Source organism: Haliotis asinina, chromosome 1, assembly GCF_037392515.1.
Source record: "Haliotis asinina isolate JCU_RB_2024 chromosome 1, JCU_Hal_asi_v2, whole genome shotgun sequence".
Classification (NCBI taxonomy): domain Eukaryota; kingdom Metazoa; phylum Mollusca; class Gastropoda; order Lepetellida; family Haliotidae; genus Haliotis; species Haliotis asinina.
In genome coordinates, this window is record NC_090280.1 from 55,289,657 (window position 1) to 55,310,525 (window position 20,869).

Here is a 20,869-nt window from a genome sequence, read left to right on the forward strand (position 1 = left end):
CATTGAATTCACATTGACTTCAAACAGTTACCAGACGGGCACGCGTCTAACAATAAAATGCAATTCTTTTGAAACATTTAGCTTGAATAAGTTTAAAGTGTGACGGTATATATTTTGAATACCTTTAGTGTGCTGTTAAATGACATAAAAAAAACAAACAATTCCACAGTAAAACGATACATGTTAGGCCAACTACAAAGCACACAATGGAACATATCATGACACCAGCGATAAATGTCAAAATATGAAATCTTTTAACAATTATTTAACATTTCGACCGAAGTACACTTTGTAACGTGTTAACAAAGATCAACATGGTTGATAATCAAGATATAACAATGCATATAAAGCATCTTGATAAAATATGTGACACATACCTTTGCTTCGTTTCAATTTCATTTTGAAGTATTATTCTTTGCAGAGGAAGATATATAACAAGTGCACTCTGAGGTACTATGTAGTTGTCACATCAACACATAGATTTAAAGTTCATCTTCACAGTGGTGTCCTGCAAGGTTGCTTCTCACAGCGTACGTTTCTATACAAATTGTGGAAGAATTAGCTTCAGTGACAGAATCACAATCCACGTCTGAGCTGCATCAAACACAAGCAGTCAATGTCAAGTTCTCGGACAGATTCTTGATTTTGTAGAAATAAAAAATGTCATTCCTTTCCCCGTTTGCTCAGTGCGCCATTGTGGTCAATAACAACAGCGAGTCAGGACGAAACAACGTGGAGCCGAGATTAACATACAGGCCGACGGGACCCCGTATAATACGCTTACACACACTTGGACAACCTATTGTTTTCTACTGCCTCTGGCTACAAGCCTCGATACAGTAACCCGTAGAGCAACTCCCCGTGGCTGTCTCCACGACATTGATCGTCATCAGACACACCGGTTTTAAGCCATGTTCACGTTTAATTGCGAAAGGGCGTAGGTTGTTTGCTAGAAAATTTCAGCGTGACAGTATATCATAGTAAGTGTCATGTTGTCATTCAGCGTGATGTCGACTAATTTTTGGAATTGCGAAATACCTAGTCACATTCCGTATGCTTGGATAAGAACGCTATCGTATCATGAATGAACCATGATCTCATGGGCTCGCCTACAGTGTGCGTAAGGTATATTGCTATAAGTACCCAGTCATTGAACACGTGAATTGATAAACGTAGTATCCGCTATTGCAAATGCAGCAACGATATTTATTATACTGAGTCAATACTAGAGCAACGCACGTCTAAAAATACACGGGGTATAAACTACATGCAGGTCTTTCGTAAGACATTCATTACTTCGGGTGCGTCTGTGACGGGTGCCGCCGATGGGATGGAATAAGCTCACATTTAGCCTAGTATCATAGCTATTTGGTAACAGTTGGTTGCGTTAATGAGTGAATACATGATGATGATGATGATGATTCACAACCACTTAATGATAATTCTTATGATTTAACATGCTAAGTATCCTTCCACAAGCAACCTTGATTCATCATCGAAATAAGCATTTATAAGCAAATATAGAGGAAATCGCTCTACAACAATTTACCGAAATATGGTATTGTAATTTCATAATACCTTCATCACATACATCAAATAGAACGATTTATGGCAAACACCCCCTTCATTGTTGATATCAAAATTGTTGTAATGTGAGACAGTTAAACTGTTGTAATGTGGAACAGTTAAACTGTTGTTGATATACCGATTGGAGTGCCCTGATCTTCATGGAAATATGTCAGGTATCTCCTAATATGCGCCATGGGACTAGACCATCTGAATACGGTATGCTAAGCCTGTCCCTGAGTCAATGAGAGGGGTTGTGCTATGTTGCAGAGCACACACACTTCCAAACTGTCCGTAGTGACTTCATGAACATTGTGTGGACATACTCCACTCTCCTCCCAACTCTTGACCTCGGGTCAAGTAATGTGTAACGCTTACTCGCTAAATGCTTGGACAAACAATGAACTCAGAGTCACGAGTCTTCCGCCAGACTTACGCAGACGTCTTTGGAAGGAACCTGCAGACTGGACACACGTACATTTGAATCAAGTATTTATGTTACTGCAATTAATGGTATGATGTATCTAGGTTATGCGACCCCCATCCCTCCTGCTGACGTTTCGGGCTGGACAAGATGGTAGAAACAACATGTAACCTTTGTATTCTTTAAACGTGTGTTCCATACTTTTCACGGTGCGGTAGCCTAATGGTAAAAGTGTTCACTCCGTCATGCTGAAGACGCGGGTTCGATTACCCACATGGGTACAGCATGTGAAGCCCATTTCTGCTGTCCCTCGCCGCGATATCGTTTGGAATATTGCTGAAAGCGGCGTAAAAGTATACTCACTCACACTTTCACACAGCGACACATACGTTCTCATTTGCGTTTCGATTTTCAATTGAATGATTCAGCGTTTAGGAATTTGAATCCGCTCCTTCAAATAATAATAATTCCACGGCTGGCATAAATTAACGTTCCACAGTTATGATACACTTGAAAGTTAGAAATGCATAAACCTCCAGAATATACATGGAAACAACTGGCGCTGTTGTATTTACAAAACCCCTTCAGACCTATATGCGAGACCCCTCGAAGATCACATCTGAAGTTATCACCCTCATGAAGCGCACACGTGTATAAACTGGGCCCCGTTTCACAAAGCTCTCGTAAGCCTAAGATCTCGTAAGTTTTCTCGTACCCATTGTGCCTCCTATACTGTAACACAGGAGCTACGGATGCTACGAGAAAAGTTACGAGATCTTAGGCTTACGAGAGCTTTGTGAAACGGGGCCCAGAACTTTACAGTATATTTTGCTCCCCGCTCCCTAATATTCAAGCAAATTTAATCCAGCAATTCTGTGTTTATTCTTGAGTGTGATTGTATGAAACTTTGAAAATAGACAGAGTTATTCGCCCTTTCAGAACTGTGTGAAAGCATCAATACTGATGAACAAATACATCTTCATCACTTTGATCAAGTTCAAGAGCACCAGTAAGGGGGTGATCAAGAATAGTAATCACGTTGTATCATGAATTTGGTCGACTCTCCATGCTGGAGTCGCCTCGGGCCACAGGCAAGTCGTACCTCCATTAAATTCTCAAACGATGTGTGGAGAACTCGTTTCAAAATGTCATCATCTCTATAGCTCGTTTAGGCTAATGTGTAGTTGAGAGACGGGTCAGTTCGGGTCAGTTATGTGGAAGCTTGTCTGATGACCCAGATAGCCACAAACCTCGAGCAGTAAGTACCGAGACGTGAGACCATCTTGCATCTGGTCAACTGGTCATGTTAAACATGAATGTTACACTTGTACTTAGCATATGACTGCGTCTCCCCTCTGTCATAATCATGTATACATCTGAATCAAGGTTAAATGTCTGATGGAGCGGTGGAGCAGCCTAAACCGTCCGCTCGTCAGACCTAAAGGATTAAGCAGGTTTAATTCCACGCCGCTTTCAGAACTATTTTAGCAATGTTACAGCGGGGGACACCTGATATGGGATTCACACAAAGTGCACATGTTGGGAATCGAATCCGGGTCCTCGGCTTGACGTACGTACGTACGCTATAGCAACTGGGCCACCCCGCCGCCACTGCCACACCCAAGCTCAGGGTTCGATTCCCCATATGTGTATGGGTACAGTGCATTTAGCCCATTTCCAGTGTCTCCTTTCGTGATATTCACAGAATATTGCTGAAAGCGGCGTAAGTCACTCACTCACTCGCGCAATGTCTGAAGCTAATATAACCGAAGGCAGATAGGTTACCAACCCCGCAGAGGCAGTTCATGGCTAGAGGAAGGATAACTGTGATACTGTGTATTCCCATGGGAGTTGATAATGAAATACGATAGTACTTATCCGTTGCCTGAGGTAATAACAAATAAATCGCTTCGAGCATGTTTCAGTGTTTCCAGTTACAATCATCATCATCATCATCATCATCATCATCATCATCATCATCATCATCACCACCACCACCACCACCAAACACCACAAACGTCGTCATCACAAGGATCACTACTGACAAGGTCTTCATCCTGTTAGCCATCGTTAATATTTATTACTGATCAGAGCTCCAGCGTAATCAACTGAAAGGCTGCTATACGGAACTCTTTATATTCCATCGAATCGCTAACGCCATTTTCTTATTGCAAGAAACGTGATTTTTTAAAAAAACAAAACAAAACGAAAATACATTCTGAAATACCGAATTACCCCCGGGACAAACCCCCCCCCCCACCCCCCACCCCCGCCGCATGCTTCTAAAACGTCTGACGCAGCAAACTGTATGACCTCCCCCACGCCAACAGAGTTGATCCATGCGGTGTTCGATATCGCCTAGGAGAAAATATCGTTCCTCTCCTCTCCTACCTGAAGAACTAATTGCTGTATTATTCCATTACCTGTTGTTTATTTTGTGTCGGGAGTTCATCATTAAACAAATCCAAATGATTCATTAATTTTCATAGTTAATATTCTCTTTGTTGTGGTCTACATACACAAGACAAGGGAGTATGACAAAGGTAAGACATACATGTGTATGTACAATAGATATAGCAATTTTCCTGGTTACATTGAATACATGGGTACGCGTATAAGACTTGAATGTACATGTACTCTTAAGGTAACTGTATCTCCGTGTAGGTTATGCCTGTGTAAATGGGAAACCCTACCCCTTCACTGTGACCTGTGTCTCTAGCGGGGAGAGACTGGAATTCGGCTAAGATTAGGTAATACTTTAAGTTGGGGAGTGATTATCGGTTTCCAAACGGTGTGAAATAAATATTTTGACGGCTTGCAGCACTGTTATCTCACATGGAACTATCTTTTAGCGAAGTCCACGCGGAATTGCAACATGGAATTAGCGCCGTTGTGAGATATGCATGTCGAATTTCCATCACATCGCTTACCTCCCTTTATTTTCGCATGTCCATACATGAACTGTTTCTAAACTTCAGCGTTACTTTTTTCGGGTTTCGGGTAACGCGCGTCTAGCTATTCTTTGGGTTGAATTATGGGACACCGCTCTTGACGGTTGCGTTATGTGTTGAGCGAAACACAGACAGAACTCCCTCAACGCTTAGAGATGAGCAAGACCTTCGGACAGAGGGTAGACATACCTGTCCCTCCACCCCGCTCCCTCGTATCCTGACACCCACGACCTGACCACCTTGGTACCAGAACCAGATTCAACTGGTCTTCAACAAACGGTTCACGCATGGGTTTGCTGAGCGTTTTGTTTCTTTGCATTGAGGAATGCAAAAACGTTGCTATCTCCGACCTGTCTTTATTGGGAATAGTATTCGTTCCAGCAACGGTCTCAAGAAGATGGCGATCGTTTTCAGCTTTTATGTTAAATCCCTTTATCCCGTTTAGACAATCCCTATGAGGTTATGAGTTTATTCGCTTTATCTTGAAACTTGCACTTGATTTCATCTAGCTGTTCTCACGTGTGATCGCAGAAACTAACATTGTGCATTAAAGCCGAAGTTTAACTTTCATGGATTCGAAAAACTTATAAAAAGGCTTTTGAAAAACGACAATTTTGTCAGTTAAAGTGTTCATGTAGTACCCATGGGAAATATTACTTTCCCGGCCAGATCAAAGACATACTTCCAGTAATATAAACCATTATATCCGTGTCCCAATCTGAAGCGCCTCCTTCTACCCGGAGGACCGGAAACCATCAAAGTCTTGTAGGGATGTCTGAACATGCCAGGGTACATATTCATACGGGCACTTTTTTGCACTATTGTTTGTAGATGTGTCTTCTTGAGAACATCCGTGTTTATACACTATTGCATGTAGGTGTGTCTTCTTGAGAACACTCCTGTATATACACTATTGCATGTAGATGTGTCTTCTTGAGAACACCCCTGTTTATACACTATTGCATGTACGTGTGTCTGCTTGAGAACACCCCTGTATGAAAAACTATTGCATGTAGGCATATCTCTTTAGAACGCCCCTGTTTATACACAGTTGCATGTAGGTGTGTCTTCTCGAGAACACCCCAGTTTATACACTATTGCAAGTACAAGTAAGTCGGACAAACAGTTACCCCTTTATGACCCCCTCGCTTTCTTTTTCAAGGGCCAAGAAACAAATAACGAGTGTTGGAGTGACTGCATTGATAGGTTGGCATATGGTACAGCAACGTACGTGACTTTTATCAGAAACTGTACGCTTCGTGTGAGGTGAACATTCAACTACTTGAAGCTACACTTAGTCACTTTCCACCTTAACAGACTTGGCGTATGGTGATATAAAGATAAGAGTATGTGTACATGGTACGCATTAATTTTTTTAAAGCAAACTGGGTCATTATCCGATAACTTATAAACTAAATGATGTACTGTGAAACCACGTTAATAAGTACATGCACTTAGAATGAATAATCGAAGGGGAAAAGACAATACGCAAGCCGTAATTCAAAGCCAAAGTCAAGATAAGTCAGGGATAATGGTCATAAAATGGCCTGGGTATATTTATGATAAATTGATCTCCACGTTTCAGTGCAAACATATATGCAGCAAAGTATATATAAAATATTACTGTTTCTGTAACGAATTCCCTTGATACACAGAAGCTATAATTATGAAAGATCTTCAGCTGTTCAAATGCACAAAAGTACAATCTCGACAATCACAAAAGGAAACTTTTTAACGGCAAATTCCTTTCGAATGGATGAAAAGCATCAAGGTTACACTATATCAAGCATTATTACATTGTCAAATCTGAAACTTACGTCATTACAATCCTTAAATCATACTATTGCAATATGGCATCAACATCAAAGCAAACGGTTATTAACAAAGTGGACATAAGGTACTGTCCACCATGACCTTGACTTGACCTCTGTCATCCAGACAGCCAGTTGGTGCAATGCCATGTTCTGTTTGCAGAGATTCGTGGATGGAGCCACACAATACTGGAATGAAAATATTGTCTTTGGGATCTCCGTAATGCACTTTAAGCCACGTTAAACATGTGGGCAACAATACATAATTGATCCAATTAGGAAACAGCAGCCGTGCAGCAGACGGTGGAATGGAACATGAAGAGAAAACGGATGAGCATTTTGCATGTGCACGATTTGTATTTTGTTTGGATTCCTATGGGTCCCGGGCTGGATGTGCCGGGCTTATCGTGGCTTTGAACAGTGTTTCGTTTGCATGAAGACGAGTCAGTTGATGTAGGACATCCCGATTCATCCAGACTTGAACGTTTACCACCTGGATTAAACCCTCTAGCACCGACGTCTTTGCGGACAAAAACACCATCACGACAAAACAGATTCGAACCCACGATCTGAGCGACTCGGATAACTGGGCCGAATGTGGCTCTTTATTGGATACACAGCAGACGTCGTGAATTGAGGTAAATGTGCTTTAAGATCCCTTTCTATAATCGACTTTATAGTGTTATCCCCTTGAGACACTATGCAAAGGTTGAACACGGATATCCCCTCAAACACTATATACCGACACCGAGGGACCAGTCCTTGTTATAATGCGATTATTTCGACCACCGAGCAGGGTAACAACAAGTATCATCTTTTCGTATGACCACTGGTCACTCGCCTCCTGGCAGGAGCTCTAAACCACGGATGGGGTCAGACTCCATCATACGGTCACACCAATACCTGTGAGGTAAGTAGATGGTAAGCTTGTCCTTAGTTGCAGGTAACAGAGACCAGTGGACACCAAATCTGCATGCAGGCGCTACTGCCAAGAAGCATCCCTATGCCCGATTTCAATTTAGCTTCGACACATCAGGCTAACCGATGTCTGTGTATTTTCCGGTAATTTGTACACTTGCAGTATGGGTAATAACAAAATCAAACTGAGCACAATTTGATTTTTGTTCTGAAATTTGGTAACTGCTTGGCTAAGATGAACCCAGATTGTTCAGTTACGTAAATTTTATCCACGACGCGTCCGACCTAATATAAGTCACCATGACTGTCTGGATTTATTGGATGGATGGATGGATTTAGGAAACCGTTATTCACAAGGAGCAGTTGTGTACGTGGTGTGTTCAATTCATTGCATACGTCCACCTAGACTAACGCTCAGTCTTTGAGAATATATATAACTTTGATAGTTACAAACAAACTCATTAAACTGAAAAGGAGTCCCAGGGGGACCAGAGGTTCCTGAACCTGGGGAAATCTAGACTTGGGTATTGCAGATGGGATTCGGCAACAGGCTAAATAACGTGGTTCAGGGACTGCCAGAAAGACTAACGTTCACCGTGTAAAGGCAATATTCTTGGTAACCTTCTCTTCTACCCGACAGTTCTGTGATATTGCTAGAATACGCCCAGCTGTGACATTGCTGGAATAACTATTAAAATCTAATAAAACATGCCAAACGATCCTGAATCGCCTCTGGCAACCATCTAAATAATTTTGTTCGGTCGATATCTGACATAAGGTTTTATAGGCCGAACAATACTACACGCATGATCAAACTAATCTTCAACCATTAGGACAATGAAAGAAATTCTACATTTTGATCAATGGCAAATGTTCCAATAATAAACAATGATGTTATAAATAAGTATTGCTCATACTCCGAGAATACCAGTATGGTACACTGGGATAATATCTACCTACATTTTCACCTGGCTGTATTAATAACCTGGCTAATCAACAGGTTAAGGACATCTGGTGTCTGAGTACGGAGTACGGAGTACTCAGATCGATACCATCATGCATGTCTCAAAAGGCCACTTGAAGCACAGGCAAAGGATTCGAATGACGTAGTGGTTGGACGCGTTGTGGCAGTATTGATTCGACATTAATAGCAAAAGCTATTTCGACGTATTCTCCTACTGAAATATTAATATTTATATGCTGTGCTATCATACGTTCATATTACCAATGTCCAGATGGTAAACCGTATTATTCTATTGTATATTGTAGTACTGTGAAACCGCTATAAGGTCATCGAAACTTCAGGAAGAGCATAATCGATGGTATAGTCATCAACACCATCGTGGTTCTTGTCGTCGTTATTATCATCGTTATCGTCGTCGTCATCGTCGTCGTCATCGTCGTCGTCGATGTCGGCATCATCATCATCACCACTATCATTGTCATCGTCGTGGTCATCAGCACCATCATCATCGTCGTTGTCGTCGTCGATGTCGGCATCATCATCACCATCACCATCATTGTCATCGTCGAGGTAATCAGCACCATCATCATCGTCCTTGTCGTCATCATCATCGGCTGCGGCGGCATTATCATCCTCTCCCTCGACTTCATCATTGTCATAATCGCTACTAGATAATGCATCCTGGTCGTGGATATTATCCATAGTTTTATGAACATGAAATTGTTCTTATTCATCTAACTCAGTTACGAACAAGTCCACACATTCCAACATTAACTGAAGTGTGCCATGACATAAACGTTCAAGCCACCTCGAAGCACATGCTAGTATTAGTACTGTCCTCAATGTAAGCGACGCTCTTCATGCATAGCCGTTGTTGTAATGAGATGGGGTGCTCACATTGCAGCAAGGTTTGGTCGACCGCACGGAGCTCTTTGTCATCATGTCATAATACCGTAACTGGTGCGTCTTCTTGTAACATATGTCCTACATTCCTGAGTTTTGTCTGCTGAAGATGTGTCCCGGTGCTGAAGATGCGTCCCGGGTGGTGGTCGGGGATCTCTCCCTGACTCCTTCCTCCCAGTGTCTCTCATGCCAATATCTACAGTTCGGCAATTAGTGTGGGTATTACTTTCAAAACCTCTGCTCCAGTACCACTGACACAAATATCTGCAGAGTTAAATTGTCTGTCCCAGTACGTATTAACACTGTCAAAGCAAACGGTTATTAACAAAGTGGACATAAGGTACTGTCCACCATGACCTTGACTTGACCTCTGTCATCCAGACAGCCAATCTACAGATCGACAAACAGTCAGCATGGCGTTATCAAATGTTCTGTTCCACTACTAATGCTGACACCCACAGTTCGGCAAACAGTCAGAGTATTATTATCAAATGTTCTGTCCGGTAAATAGTGAAAACGACATTTCGGCAAATAGTGAGAGTGACACTGCTCTACGTTCTGTCCCCAAACTATTGTAGCAGGCGGTTCGGCAGTCTCCGTGCCATTTGTCATCGGACATCTGACAGGTCTAACAGTTAGGCAGATCGAGTAATGGCAATAATTACTGTATTCAGAGCTTCATCTTTATTGAAGCCGTATCCGTGGAAAAGACAGGTTCTCAGCTTGCAATATCACCTGTATAATTGATTCCAAGACAATGATTGCCATAATTTAAAAAAAAACAATACGTCGTGTTCGACATGAGACTACTGGTTTTTGATTGGCTGATAATCAAGTGGGCGGGGCTTATGCTGCATTGTTGTGCTGAACAGTGTCACTGATTTAGCGTCTTCTTTTCAGTTAAAGCTAAAATAAGCTACTTATTATACATATTCATTTATAAGGATAGACGTCAATATATCTTGACATTTATCAATTATTTGGTGTATAACGCCGCAAGCAGCTATATTGCAGCTGTATGGCGGCAGTTTGTAAATACTCCAGATTGGACCAGACAATTCAGTGATCACAACTTGAGCATCGATCTACGCAGTTGGGATATGATGAGATGTGTAAACCAAGAGAGCCTGACCACCCGATCCCGTCAGTCACTTCCTACGACAAACATGGGTTGTTGAAGACCACTTTTAAATCGGATCTTAATCTCTGGCACACATTTTCTCTACTTCCGTAAACGAAAAATATATTGAGCGCATTTCCTAGGTATCATTTCTACATGGGGTATGATAAATATCATATCATCATCTCACACTGATACTGATCATGTCCACTTCGACCCCCGGACTCCGATACTTACAATTAATCAAATTCAACAAACAGATTTGTTTACACATTTAAAGATTATATTGCATACTCGGCCAATATCGTACATATTGATATCAGTTTGATCTCTACAACTCACTTCAAAAAGGTATGTATAAACACGCTTAAATACGGTTAATTATGTACAGTATTGTTGAATATTACGAAGTAGGTCGATACTAATGACACTTGATGAAAATAAAACCCACTTTACCCCGTACGCCCTATTAGGCATGAAGTTATCAAAGTAAGTCATGGTACAAACCTATAAAAACTAATAAAGCTCTTTAGCCACCGCTGAAATATCACTTAAGTGAAAGTTAAGATATTCCGTCCACACACAATGCATTCCTGCGTATATGATCACGGAGACTTCATCGAAATCATGCTTACTAGGCAGTTCGTAGTGGTAGCATAACGAAGTGAGAATGAACAGGTATATTTACGTTACCGATCGACCGCTAGACCAGCACTTTCACTTCGGGGAATGTTGAAATGCCCAGAAATGTGAAAATCGTGTAGAACGGAAACAAAGTGACACATGGGTCGAAAAGATCGATGTTTGCTAAATACGTGTGGGTAAAAGCACCGTGAGTAATCAAATCGACTTGAGGGACAGGTGGGAACTGGTTGGGGGACTGGTGTGGAGGCGGGTTGCAAGGAGGAATGGGTGGGGGTGGGGGTGGGGGTGGGGTTGGGGGCTGGTGTGGTTGTGGTGGGTAGTGACAATTATGCTATTACAACTCCAATGTGAGTAAGTGAATATATTTTTTTCTACGCTTTTATCAATATTCCAGCAATACCACGACGAGGAACACCAGAAATGGGCTTTACACATTATACCCATGTGGGAATCGAGCCCAGGTCTTCGGCGGGACGAGCGAACACCTTAACCACTAGGCTGCTCCACAGCCGAACAATTATATAAAAGGTATGGTAACTTATGGTTTGTTTTGTCAGTACGTAATTTCACTAGTTTGACGTTCATCAAACTTCAGTTTGATAATTCAAGAACAATACATTTCGGAACGTTGATTAGTTTTGATTATTTGTTTCCATATATTGTTTTAGGTGACGCCATGCAATGGAACAGCGTGTTCAACGTCCGGCAGTGAAGCCCGAAGGTTAAGGACACAGTCTTTTACTGGATCAGGGTTCAAAATTCATAAAATTTATCATGGAAATACAATCGATCTTAATCTGAATCAGGATCACCGGATCCTGTATCTCAGTACTCAAACAACACTACAGTACGTCACATTAAACCAATGGACCATCCAAGCCCCCTCTAGGGCATGTATCACCCTAACAGTCTGTTAACATTACCATCAACTACAGAAGCGTTGATTACAACGTACGTTACTCCCACCTGTTTCAGTTACCATGGCAATGCAACAACCTGACCTGATGAAAGTACAGGTCTGGTACAATGGCTGACATTGATCACGCGCGACCTACGGTCACAGGAAATTACACATTGTCCAATAATCACTTCTACAGATACAACGACAGCTCGAGTGCCCGTTATTGTATGTCGACAGATTGTTGGGTACACGTCTCACAACTACGATAATACGCATTTATATCCACACTCTTGACAACCTTGTCATTATCCCAGTAAGAATAAACCTAAGTAATAATGTCTTGTAAGCCAGACTCTCTCTCCCAAAGCTACATCTACGCTAGTCTGTCTCACAGCCTCTGAACCATATTATTTCCCCACAGCCTAGTCCTCCCTTCAAAGCTAAAGCCCTAAATGGAGCAAGTCTAGATTTGCCCATGTTCTGGATCTCTGCTCTCCCTCGGGCCCCCTTTCATTGTAAATGGGTTTATTTGTTACAATCAGATTACATAATTATATTCAGTGACTAAGCATAAATATACATTTATGTCAACCCTGCTATCACATGTGTATATTGCAAGAACTTATCCTACAGTATATGATATTCTAAACATATTTCACAACACGGCGATAATTTATGGAATGTTTGGAACCGTAAATAAACCGTTCAGTCTTATCTTTCATATCTCCTTGATGCTAATATTTGCTTGACCATGCTGTTGCATCTATACATGACACCAAGTACCTTACGGAACACTAAATGTTTGAGCATTCATTCATCACGCAACACGCTGGTTTGAATCCACAAATGGTTCATAGTGTTAACTTTGGAGGCGTTTTGTCACCAAACTAAAACATTACCAGAAGAAAGGGTAACCCTTTTTTCCTTACATCCCCTGAAAAACCCAAAGGAAAAAGTCTTCAAAAACTTTTCTGTTTGCTTAAACCGTAAAGAACCAGTAAAAGGTTGTGAGTTTGTATTTTTCAGTATATTTCTACACCTCTGTTGTGAAGTGCTGCGGTGTGACTAAGAGTTTGAACGGCAGTAATGACACACGTGTACTTAAAGGGAGTCAACAACTCGCGTGATATACAACAGGATTACTAATAGTAGCCGGCTTGACAAGGTGAGTGCTTGCCTCTGATAGCTACCTGATCTCAAAGAATGTATTGACTTTGACATTCAGTCGTGACTGTCTAGACAAATTAGGACCTCATTTCCACATCTCCACAAGACTGTCAGCGTGATTGTGCTTAATTTGTGAGACAATTATTTACTTTCAACATGACCTAAAGATTGTCCAAATAAATGGTGATTAAATATTTGTTCCAGAAATATTGAGCAATTACGACTTCAAACCATTAGATTACCATAAACTAATCTAGGAATGCCATACTAAAATATACAGTGCTGAAATAGGGTGCACCAGCTGTCGGCCATTGTGAAATAGACATCGTGTGTGCATATTTCACACGGTGATGTAATTACCACGCGAGTGACTGTGAGTGGTGTTGTCAAGGTGGTGAAGTGTGTGGTCAGTAGTGAGGTTTGTCGAGGGTGAGTTGTGTCCACAAGTATCGTGTCTGTGAAGTGTTAAAGTGATAATTGTGGACCAAACAGTGTGGAGACGGTGTCCTACAACTAGACACTGGAGTCACACTGTCCCAGACCAACACACAGCAGTCGCAGAGTCCTACACTAACAACACATGGGTCGCAGTACTCCAGACAACAGAGGTGCCATAATGACCTACACTGCGACACAGGTATTGTAATGTCATACACTGCAGCACAGGTATTGCAATGTCCTACACTACAGCACAGATATTGTAATGTCCTACACTACAGTACATGGGTAATAATGTCCCACATTACAGCACAGATATTGTAATGTCCTACACTACAGTACATGGGTCATATTGTCCCACATTACAACAGAGGTGTCATAATGTCACACGCTACATCTAATAAGTCGTAATGTCCTGAGCCACAACACGAGTGTCACACACAACACAGGTGTCATAATGTCACACAACAGAGGTGTCATTATGTCATACACTAGATCACACGAATCCAATGTCCTGAGCCACAACACAGGTGTCATAATGTCCTACACTACATCTCACGAATCTAATGTCCCGTGCCACAACAGAGGTGTCATAATGTCCCAAACCAGAGCTGTAATTTATGACACAATAAATCTCATAGAACATCTTCCAGAAACATGTCAATATGCCATACCTCATCTATCTACAGGAAAGTGTGCCAAGTAAACCATTTATGACACAGGGTCTGTTATAGTCAACATCCTAGAGAGCATCGCAGAGATCTATGGAACAGAGGTCAACATGCGCCAGCTACACCGTGGCCCCCTGATACAATTAACCTGACGTGATGCAGTTGCTGGAAGCAGTAGTGTACAGATGCTGTCACTGACACAGCCTGGTCGCGTGGACCAGTCGACAGTATTCAGAACAGTCACAACTAGTCCAGGTCAGATGCTTTGCTGCATAATAACACCTGCTCATTATCCTCATTTCATGCTGTAGGCATTCACAGACAAGAGATGGTTCTTTAATGAATTACCCACAGGTTATTTGTCAGTCCATCCCTCGAGCACCTCACTTCAAGACAGCCCGATTCTTTCACAATATAGTTAAACTATGAATGACACATCTAGTTTCGAAATGTGAAGGTATCGGAAAAGCCTTCATTATTTTTCAGTCGTGCATTTAGACTAACGTTTATTACTTTAGTCTCTGGTTACATATATTACACAATTAAAAAGCAGACGAACGCTTTAACCACTAAGGTAACCCACCCCCTGAGTTACATTTAGAGCTTCAGCATTGCAGAAATTGCACAAGGGCCAAGTGGATGAGGAAATAGTGAGGTTCAGGGACTGTGAGGCAGGTTATAGTGCCTTATATATACATTCTTTAAACAGACACACGTGTTAAAGCTTAAAGATGAAGAATACAAGATACAATTATAGTTTACTTACACAATGTACTCTAGCCCAAATGTACAAACTTTAAAGATGTGTGTTTGATACATCACACAATACAAAAGAGGTGTCATAATGCCCTATACCACGTCACGAATAATGTTCTGAGCCGCAACACAGGTGTCATAATGCCCTACACCACGTCACAAGTAATGTTCTGAGCCGCAACACGGGTGTCATAATGCCCTACACCACGTCACGAGTAATGTTCTGAGCCGCAACACGGGTGTCATAATGCCCCACAATACTACAAATGGATATATACTTGCCTCGTTACACAAACAATCGACAGATGAACGACAACATTTGAAATACACATCAAATCGGAAATGTGTATGATATTTACCAGGCTTCGTTTGAAGAGCTCTTAAATCCCTGGACAGCGTCGATGGGAACACACAGTATGGTGTTAACAATACACTGAAACAACCGACTGACCATAAGGGCCAGTGGTCACGCCTCGTTGACCACTTGGAAGGTGTGTGATAAGCACGCTGTTATACAGGAGTATTGCTTTGCCGGGAGTGACAGAGGTTCATATAACCACGATTATAAAGATATGGAAACCCTTCGAGGCCGTTATCACTGGTTTGAAGGAGGTCTTCAACTTACTGCTATGTTGCGTGATTACGATGTGCTTACTTACGATACATACGCAAAATAGCGAATTGTCAACAAATTAAGTATATATGTCAACACGTCTTACTGTGTATCAATTCAATGACAAAGTTATAAATAGTGTGAGTCAGGGTGTATATGTAGTAATGCTATAATCGGCCTCGACAGGTCTACATGCTGTATTCATCTATGGGAAGAGTATGGTATGTTCTTGGTATGCTGTCAATACCAGCTGTGGCGGCAGTGACACATAGCTTGATATTCTATATAAGGCTATATAAGGCTGTTCCCGGGATATGGTCCATACTGGTGGATCATAAAACTACAATGTATTATCATTGAAGGGCCGATGATTACAAAGTGTACATGCAAACCTTTGAAGTTCACTGTGAAATGTGCTAAAAACGGGTATAAAATATACCTTTATGATATACCTGTTATATATTCACCCAAACATACGGATCACTTCATAAACCAGATATAACACGTTTGGTTCGTATTGTTTCAATACACTCGATCAGATCGTTTCGAACTTCGGTGGACTCGATTGACTTCGAATCATGGATAGCGTTAAATTTGATTAACGTATTTTAATAATAATCACTTGTACTCATTCTGGTTCTTATGGAAGTGGGTGTACAATGATTGATAGGTCTGAGTTCGAATCCCATTGTTGGTCCCCTACAGTACAGCCTGAGGTGGGGTGGTGTATGCTAAAATCGGCACTAAACCAAGTGAACCGTGTTTTGACAAACAGACATATTTATCAATGTCTTGGAATCTCCTCATTACATGCTTTATCCATTATTATGGGAAAACAACAAAAATTCCACTGAGAGTCAATTTGTAAAATATTTGATTGATTGGGTCTTGAAACCAGTCAATGAATACGTTCCGGTCTGTTCAACAGGAACCGATTACACAAATCAATACAGAGAAACAAACAACAGACTTTAAGTTCAGAAAGTGCGTCCTCAGCTGTTCAATTTTTCAGGATCTGGTGAGTCATTAGACCACAAAATGCTATTAACTTCGCGACAACATCAATTTGTCTTCTCCAATTTCAATACTTTCAAACCACTAAACATTAAATTTAAATATTAATATAAGATATTGACTAAAGAATCGACAATACATCTTGGCGTGTTTTTGAAAAGGGCGTGGTCCGCCCAAACCTGGGATGGTGTTTTCATATACATGTTTAATATCCTCATGACCTAGTTTTTCCAGGAATGGATGTAGTGATGCAGCTATTTTAAAACTATACATGTACTACCAGATTACGACTGACACTCGATCTACCAAACAGAGACTCTCCTGTGATACCTGTAAAAAACGCTGTACAATAGACGACATAATCTCTACTGTATAAAACATTTAAAACACATCGGGGTTATCCAAGACGGGCTATCGACTCCATTATGCCGAATCATGTGGTACACGAGGTTGCTACCGTGACGGTGCCGTGTCGTGTATCGTGACCATAGAATCTATTTATACTACAAGGGCAGTCTTTCTTTCCACTTCGGTGGAGCTTCACTGTGCAGAGGAGTGTGGTTGAGACGAAGGAGCAGTTAGCTGTATCTCGAACACCACATGACTCGTGTGCAATGGTCAATGCAACCAACACAAGCAACTGTTAGATAATATACCTTATGGTCATTCGGTCTAGCCATAAACTGCGGAGGGTAATCTTAGACGTTGGGACTGCCGAGACAAGGAAGTTGTACACAAACGATATACAATGGGACCATACAATGGTTGTACTGAGACACGGTAGGGTCACTTCGTAGGCTGCTCGACAATACATGCCTGTTTTCAATATGTATTTCAAATTAACGATGGACTTTCTGACATGACATGACTGTCTTCGAAATGTATTGTGCACCAACTATATACCCGTATCGACACAAGTTTACACTGAATAAACCGATTGCTTAGACAGCAGGTTAATCTTTCAGTTTTCAAATTTAACAATTTCAAATTCAAATGTGGCTATATGGGATTGGCATCGCACAAGCTGAAATGACTCCAACACATCAATATGAAAGGGTATGAGGTGTAAACAAAACGAAGACATAAATTATTGATTATTAACAAATACATTAACGAATTTCGTCCTTGGCCATGTATGGGGCGTCCTTGGCATCGGTAACATTAATTAATATCAGAACTATTTTTTATAAACATTCGTCAACACGATTCTGCCAGCTATGCATGTATCACCCTCAATGCAGTAGTGCAATAACGCTACGGCAATGCCACACGACAACGTCTTCACTTCTCAGCAAGAAACGATAGCTGTGGTGACATGATTTACAAATATTTCATTATTATTGTAGATATATTGATCGACATTGTAGATAGGCATTTAGTTATTAATCGTCAGAAAAATACCTACCTATAGAAATGAAGTTTGCGACAGAACACTACAGCGAAAATCCATGGTAGCTTGTCCAATACATAGACAGTTGAACCGGAGTTCACTCCCGTGAAAGAATCACTCCCTTCTTGTTTCTTAAACCAGTTAATGTCGACAAATCCTGTCCAAAATGCCCCTGACAGGGTGGGGATGCTTCTGTCACTAAGATAAATGTCAGACAATGCCACAGTGATTATACCGCGCGGTATAGCGAGACCCGCCCGTAACGGCCTTCCCTCAGGTGTGTACAGGTAGCGTGATGGCGTTGTTGGCTTGCAATTGCCGCACATTAAAATGGGTCAACAGTGTGTGTCGGTGAGGTAACCTTAATTCTCAAACAAATAAATCTAAATAACAAATATTTGCCACATCTCAATGACAGGGTTTAGCTCAGATCGGTATCATAAGTCTTACCTTGTTCAAAATAGATCTACCATTGTTTACAAATCGCAAGTCGATCGATAGATCACAAGCGTGGATATTTCACAAGGCGCAGTTCTCCGCCCTTGAAGTTTTGCTGTGGTTAGAAAGGGGTGGATGGTCAACCTACCTGTATAGACTCTGCAGGCAGAAACAGGGTAAGGTATCCGTTACAGAGTCACATGTCGCCGGTTCTGGACATGGGAGTGGGTCGCGCCGAGAGACAGACTGCCGTATGTTGGAGTGAGATGTGTAATCACGCACATCAATACTCAATGGTTCTCTCCATAGGCTCTAGGCTCACAACGGGTATGTTTACTGAACAGATAAAGTGAGGGAGGACAGGGTGTGGTTTCGAAGGGTGTCGCAGTGGGTTGTTTAAACTGTATCGACCTTGGCATTGCGCATCGAATGTATGAATTAATAAATGACAGTTTGAGCTTTGGGTACCTGTACATATTAATTAGTCCCGCCCTGCAAAGGTTGTGTGTGGACAAATGTCGATAATAGCTGCAGTACTAGTGTGTCTGTTGCCACGAGGAACTTGAGTCACGTCGAGATGTTTGTAATGCGAAACAGAGGGACGAGATGTGTATAATGCGAAACAGTGTCGAGATGTCTGTATGTCGAATAAAACCGGAGTGTCGAGATGTCCATAATTCGAAACAAAAGGAATATAATGATGAAGTAAATTACTTCGCCTTAAGAGTATGGTTAGGAGTGCTTAATGTCCATAGTTCGAATCCTTGGCTGGATCAAACCAAAAATGGGTATTTGATGTTGTCATGTATGGAGCATGAGGTTAAGAGGATAATATGAGAATTATCTGGCTTGTGTTATGACGCGGTCTGGGATCGAACCACCAACCTTCATCTCTCCTGTCAAACACTCTACTCACTGGACCAAGGAGATGTGTCTCCACCGACAAGAACTAGTCACATTATTTGTTGGCTTACATGCAGGATCATACTTTCAATACACCATGTAAACATGGAAAAACGTATTCTAGCTTGTCCTCTGACAAGTAGTATTATGTTATACACAATCATCTGACAGGCCAGTAGGACATGCCAATTCATGACGAGAGTATCAGTGACACGGACCAAGGAGCAACGCTGAATCATTCGCAAGTTTTTTAACCGGTGCGCATATTTCTACAGTATCGTGTTTTTCCTCGGTTTCACATTTAAGATTGACAGAAAGTGCATTTACAGACGTTGAGATGGCCAAGTGGTAAATGTGTTCGGTCAAGAAGCCGCAGAAACGAGTTCGATTCCCAAAATGGGTACTGTTTGTAACGCCGGTACCCACCACATATAAGTCTTTTCAGTGTGAAACGAGGTGTAAAATGATTTGCATTGATATGATTTTTTTCATGTGAGGATATATAAATCTGGAATGTGAAAATGTATGAATATTGCTATCCATCACTGATGTTTTACACTTTAACAGCTGTTAGCTAATGGACAATTTATAATGCGCCCATTACAAAAAGTCAAACGAAAATATAATTAGAAACCATAGCTCGGATATCATGCATTCAAACGCTTGGTCAGTCACGCTTAATTCTAATTTTAGCTGTGATAAAAAATGCCACCACCAAACAATTCTCCTATGTTAATTTTTCGTATAAAAATAAAGAAAATCGCAGATTTTCCTGTTTCATATGACACGATTATTTTCGTAACATGTAACCCTCCGCTTAACTGACAGCAATGGTTAAATACGTTGACAACATCTAATTTTCCACCTAAATATGCAAATATCCCCCTCCGGTGAAGAGGGCGGCTTAAATTTATACCCCTTTATCCATTAAGCTAAGTCAACAGACTTTCCTGTTATTTCCCATCAGTGTGGAGGTTTTGCACTTAGTAAGTAAATTCCATTACCAACAGTACGCTGCACCCCTGCCTGGCACCGTACTCTTCACTTGATGCGATTACAAGGGTAAATAACATGGGACGTGTTCAGCGTTGCCTATGAATAACTTGGGAGTATTTAACCACTAGGCAGGTCACTTTCTGTCGAAAAAAACCCTAATTAAATGTTACGATCACAAATACTCCATCCGGACGAATTTGTCTCTTTTGTTGCATTACGGAGGCGGGGCAACAATTAGTTGATTGACGTAAGTACCTACTTAGAGATGACGTTGCGTTTT

At 41.3% G+C, this 20,869-nt stretch overlaps 1 protein-coding gene across 6 annotated transcripts in view; it reads right to left on the reverse strand.

The window, feature by feature from the left end:
- LOC137294244 (uncharacterized) overlaps positions 1–20,869 on the reverse strand; it is a 61,544-nt gene that overhangs the window by 11,447 nt on the left and 29,228 nt on the right. Inside the window, exon 1 of one of the 6 annotated variants that reach the window (XM_067825268.1) lies at positions 18,839–19,004. The exons of 2 other annotated variants lie outside the window; for them this stretch is intronic. Coding sequence is in view for 1 of the 4 variants with exons in the window: in XM_067825253.1 (XP_067681354.1) it covers positions 378–399 (22 nt within the window). In the remaining 3 variants the exon portion in view is untranslated. Of the gene's footprint in view, positions 1–377; positions 829–18,267; positions 18,534–18,702; positions 18,788–18,838; positions 19,005–20,869 lie in introns of those variants that run through there. 3 more of the 6 variants (XM_067825281.1, XM_067825275.1, XM_067825253.1) reach the window with 3 other exon arrangements.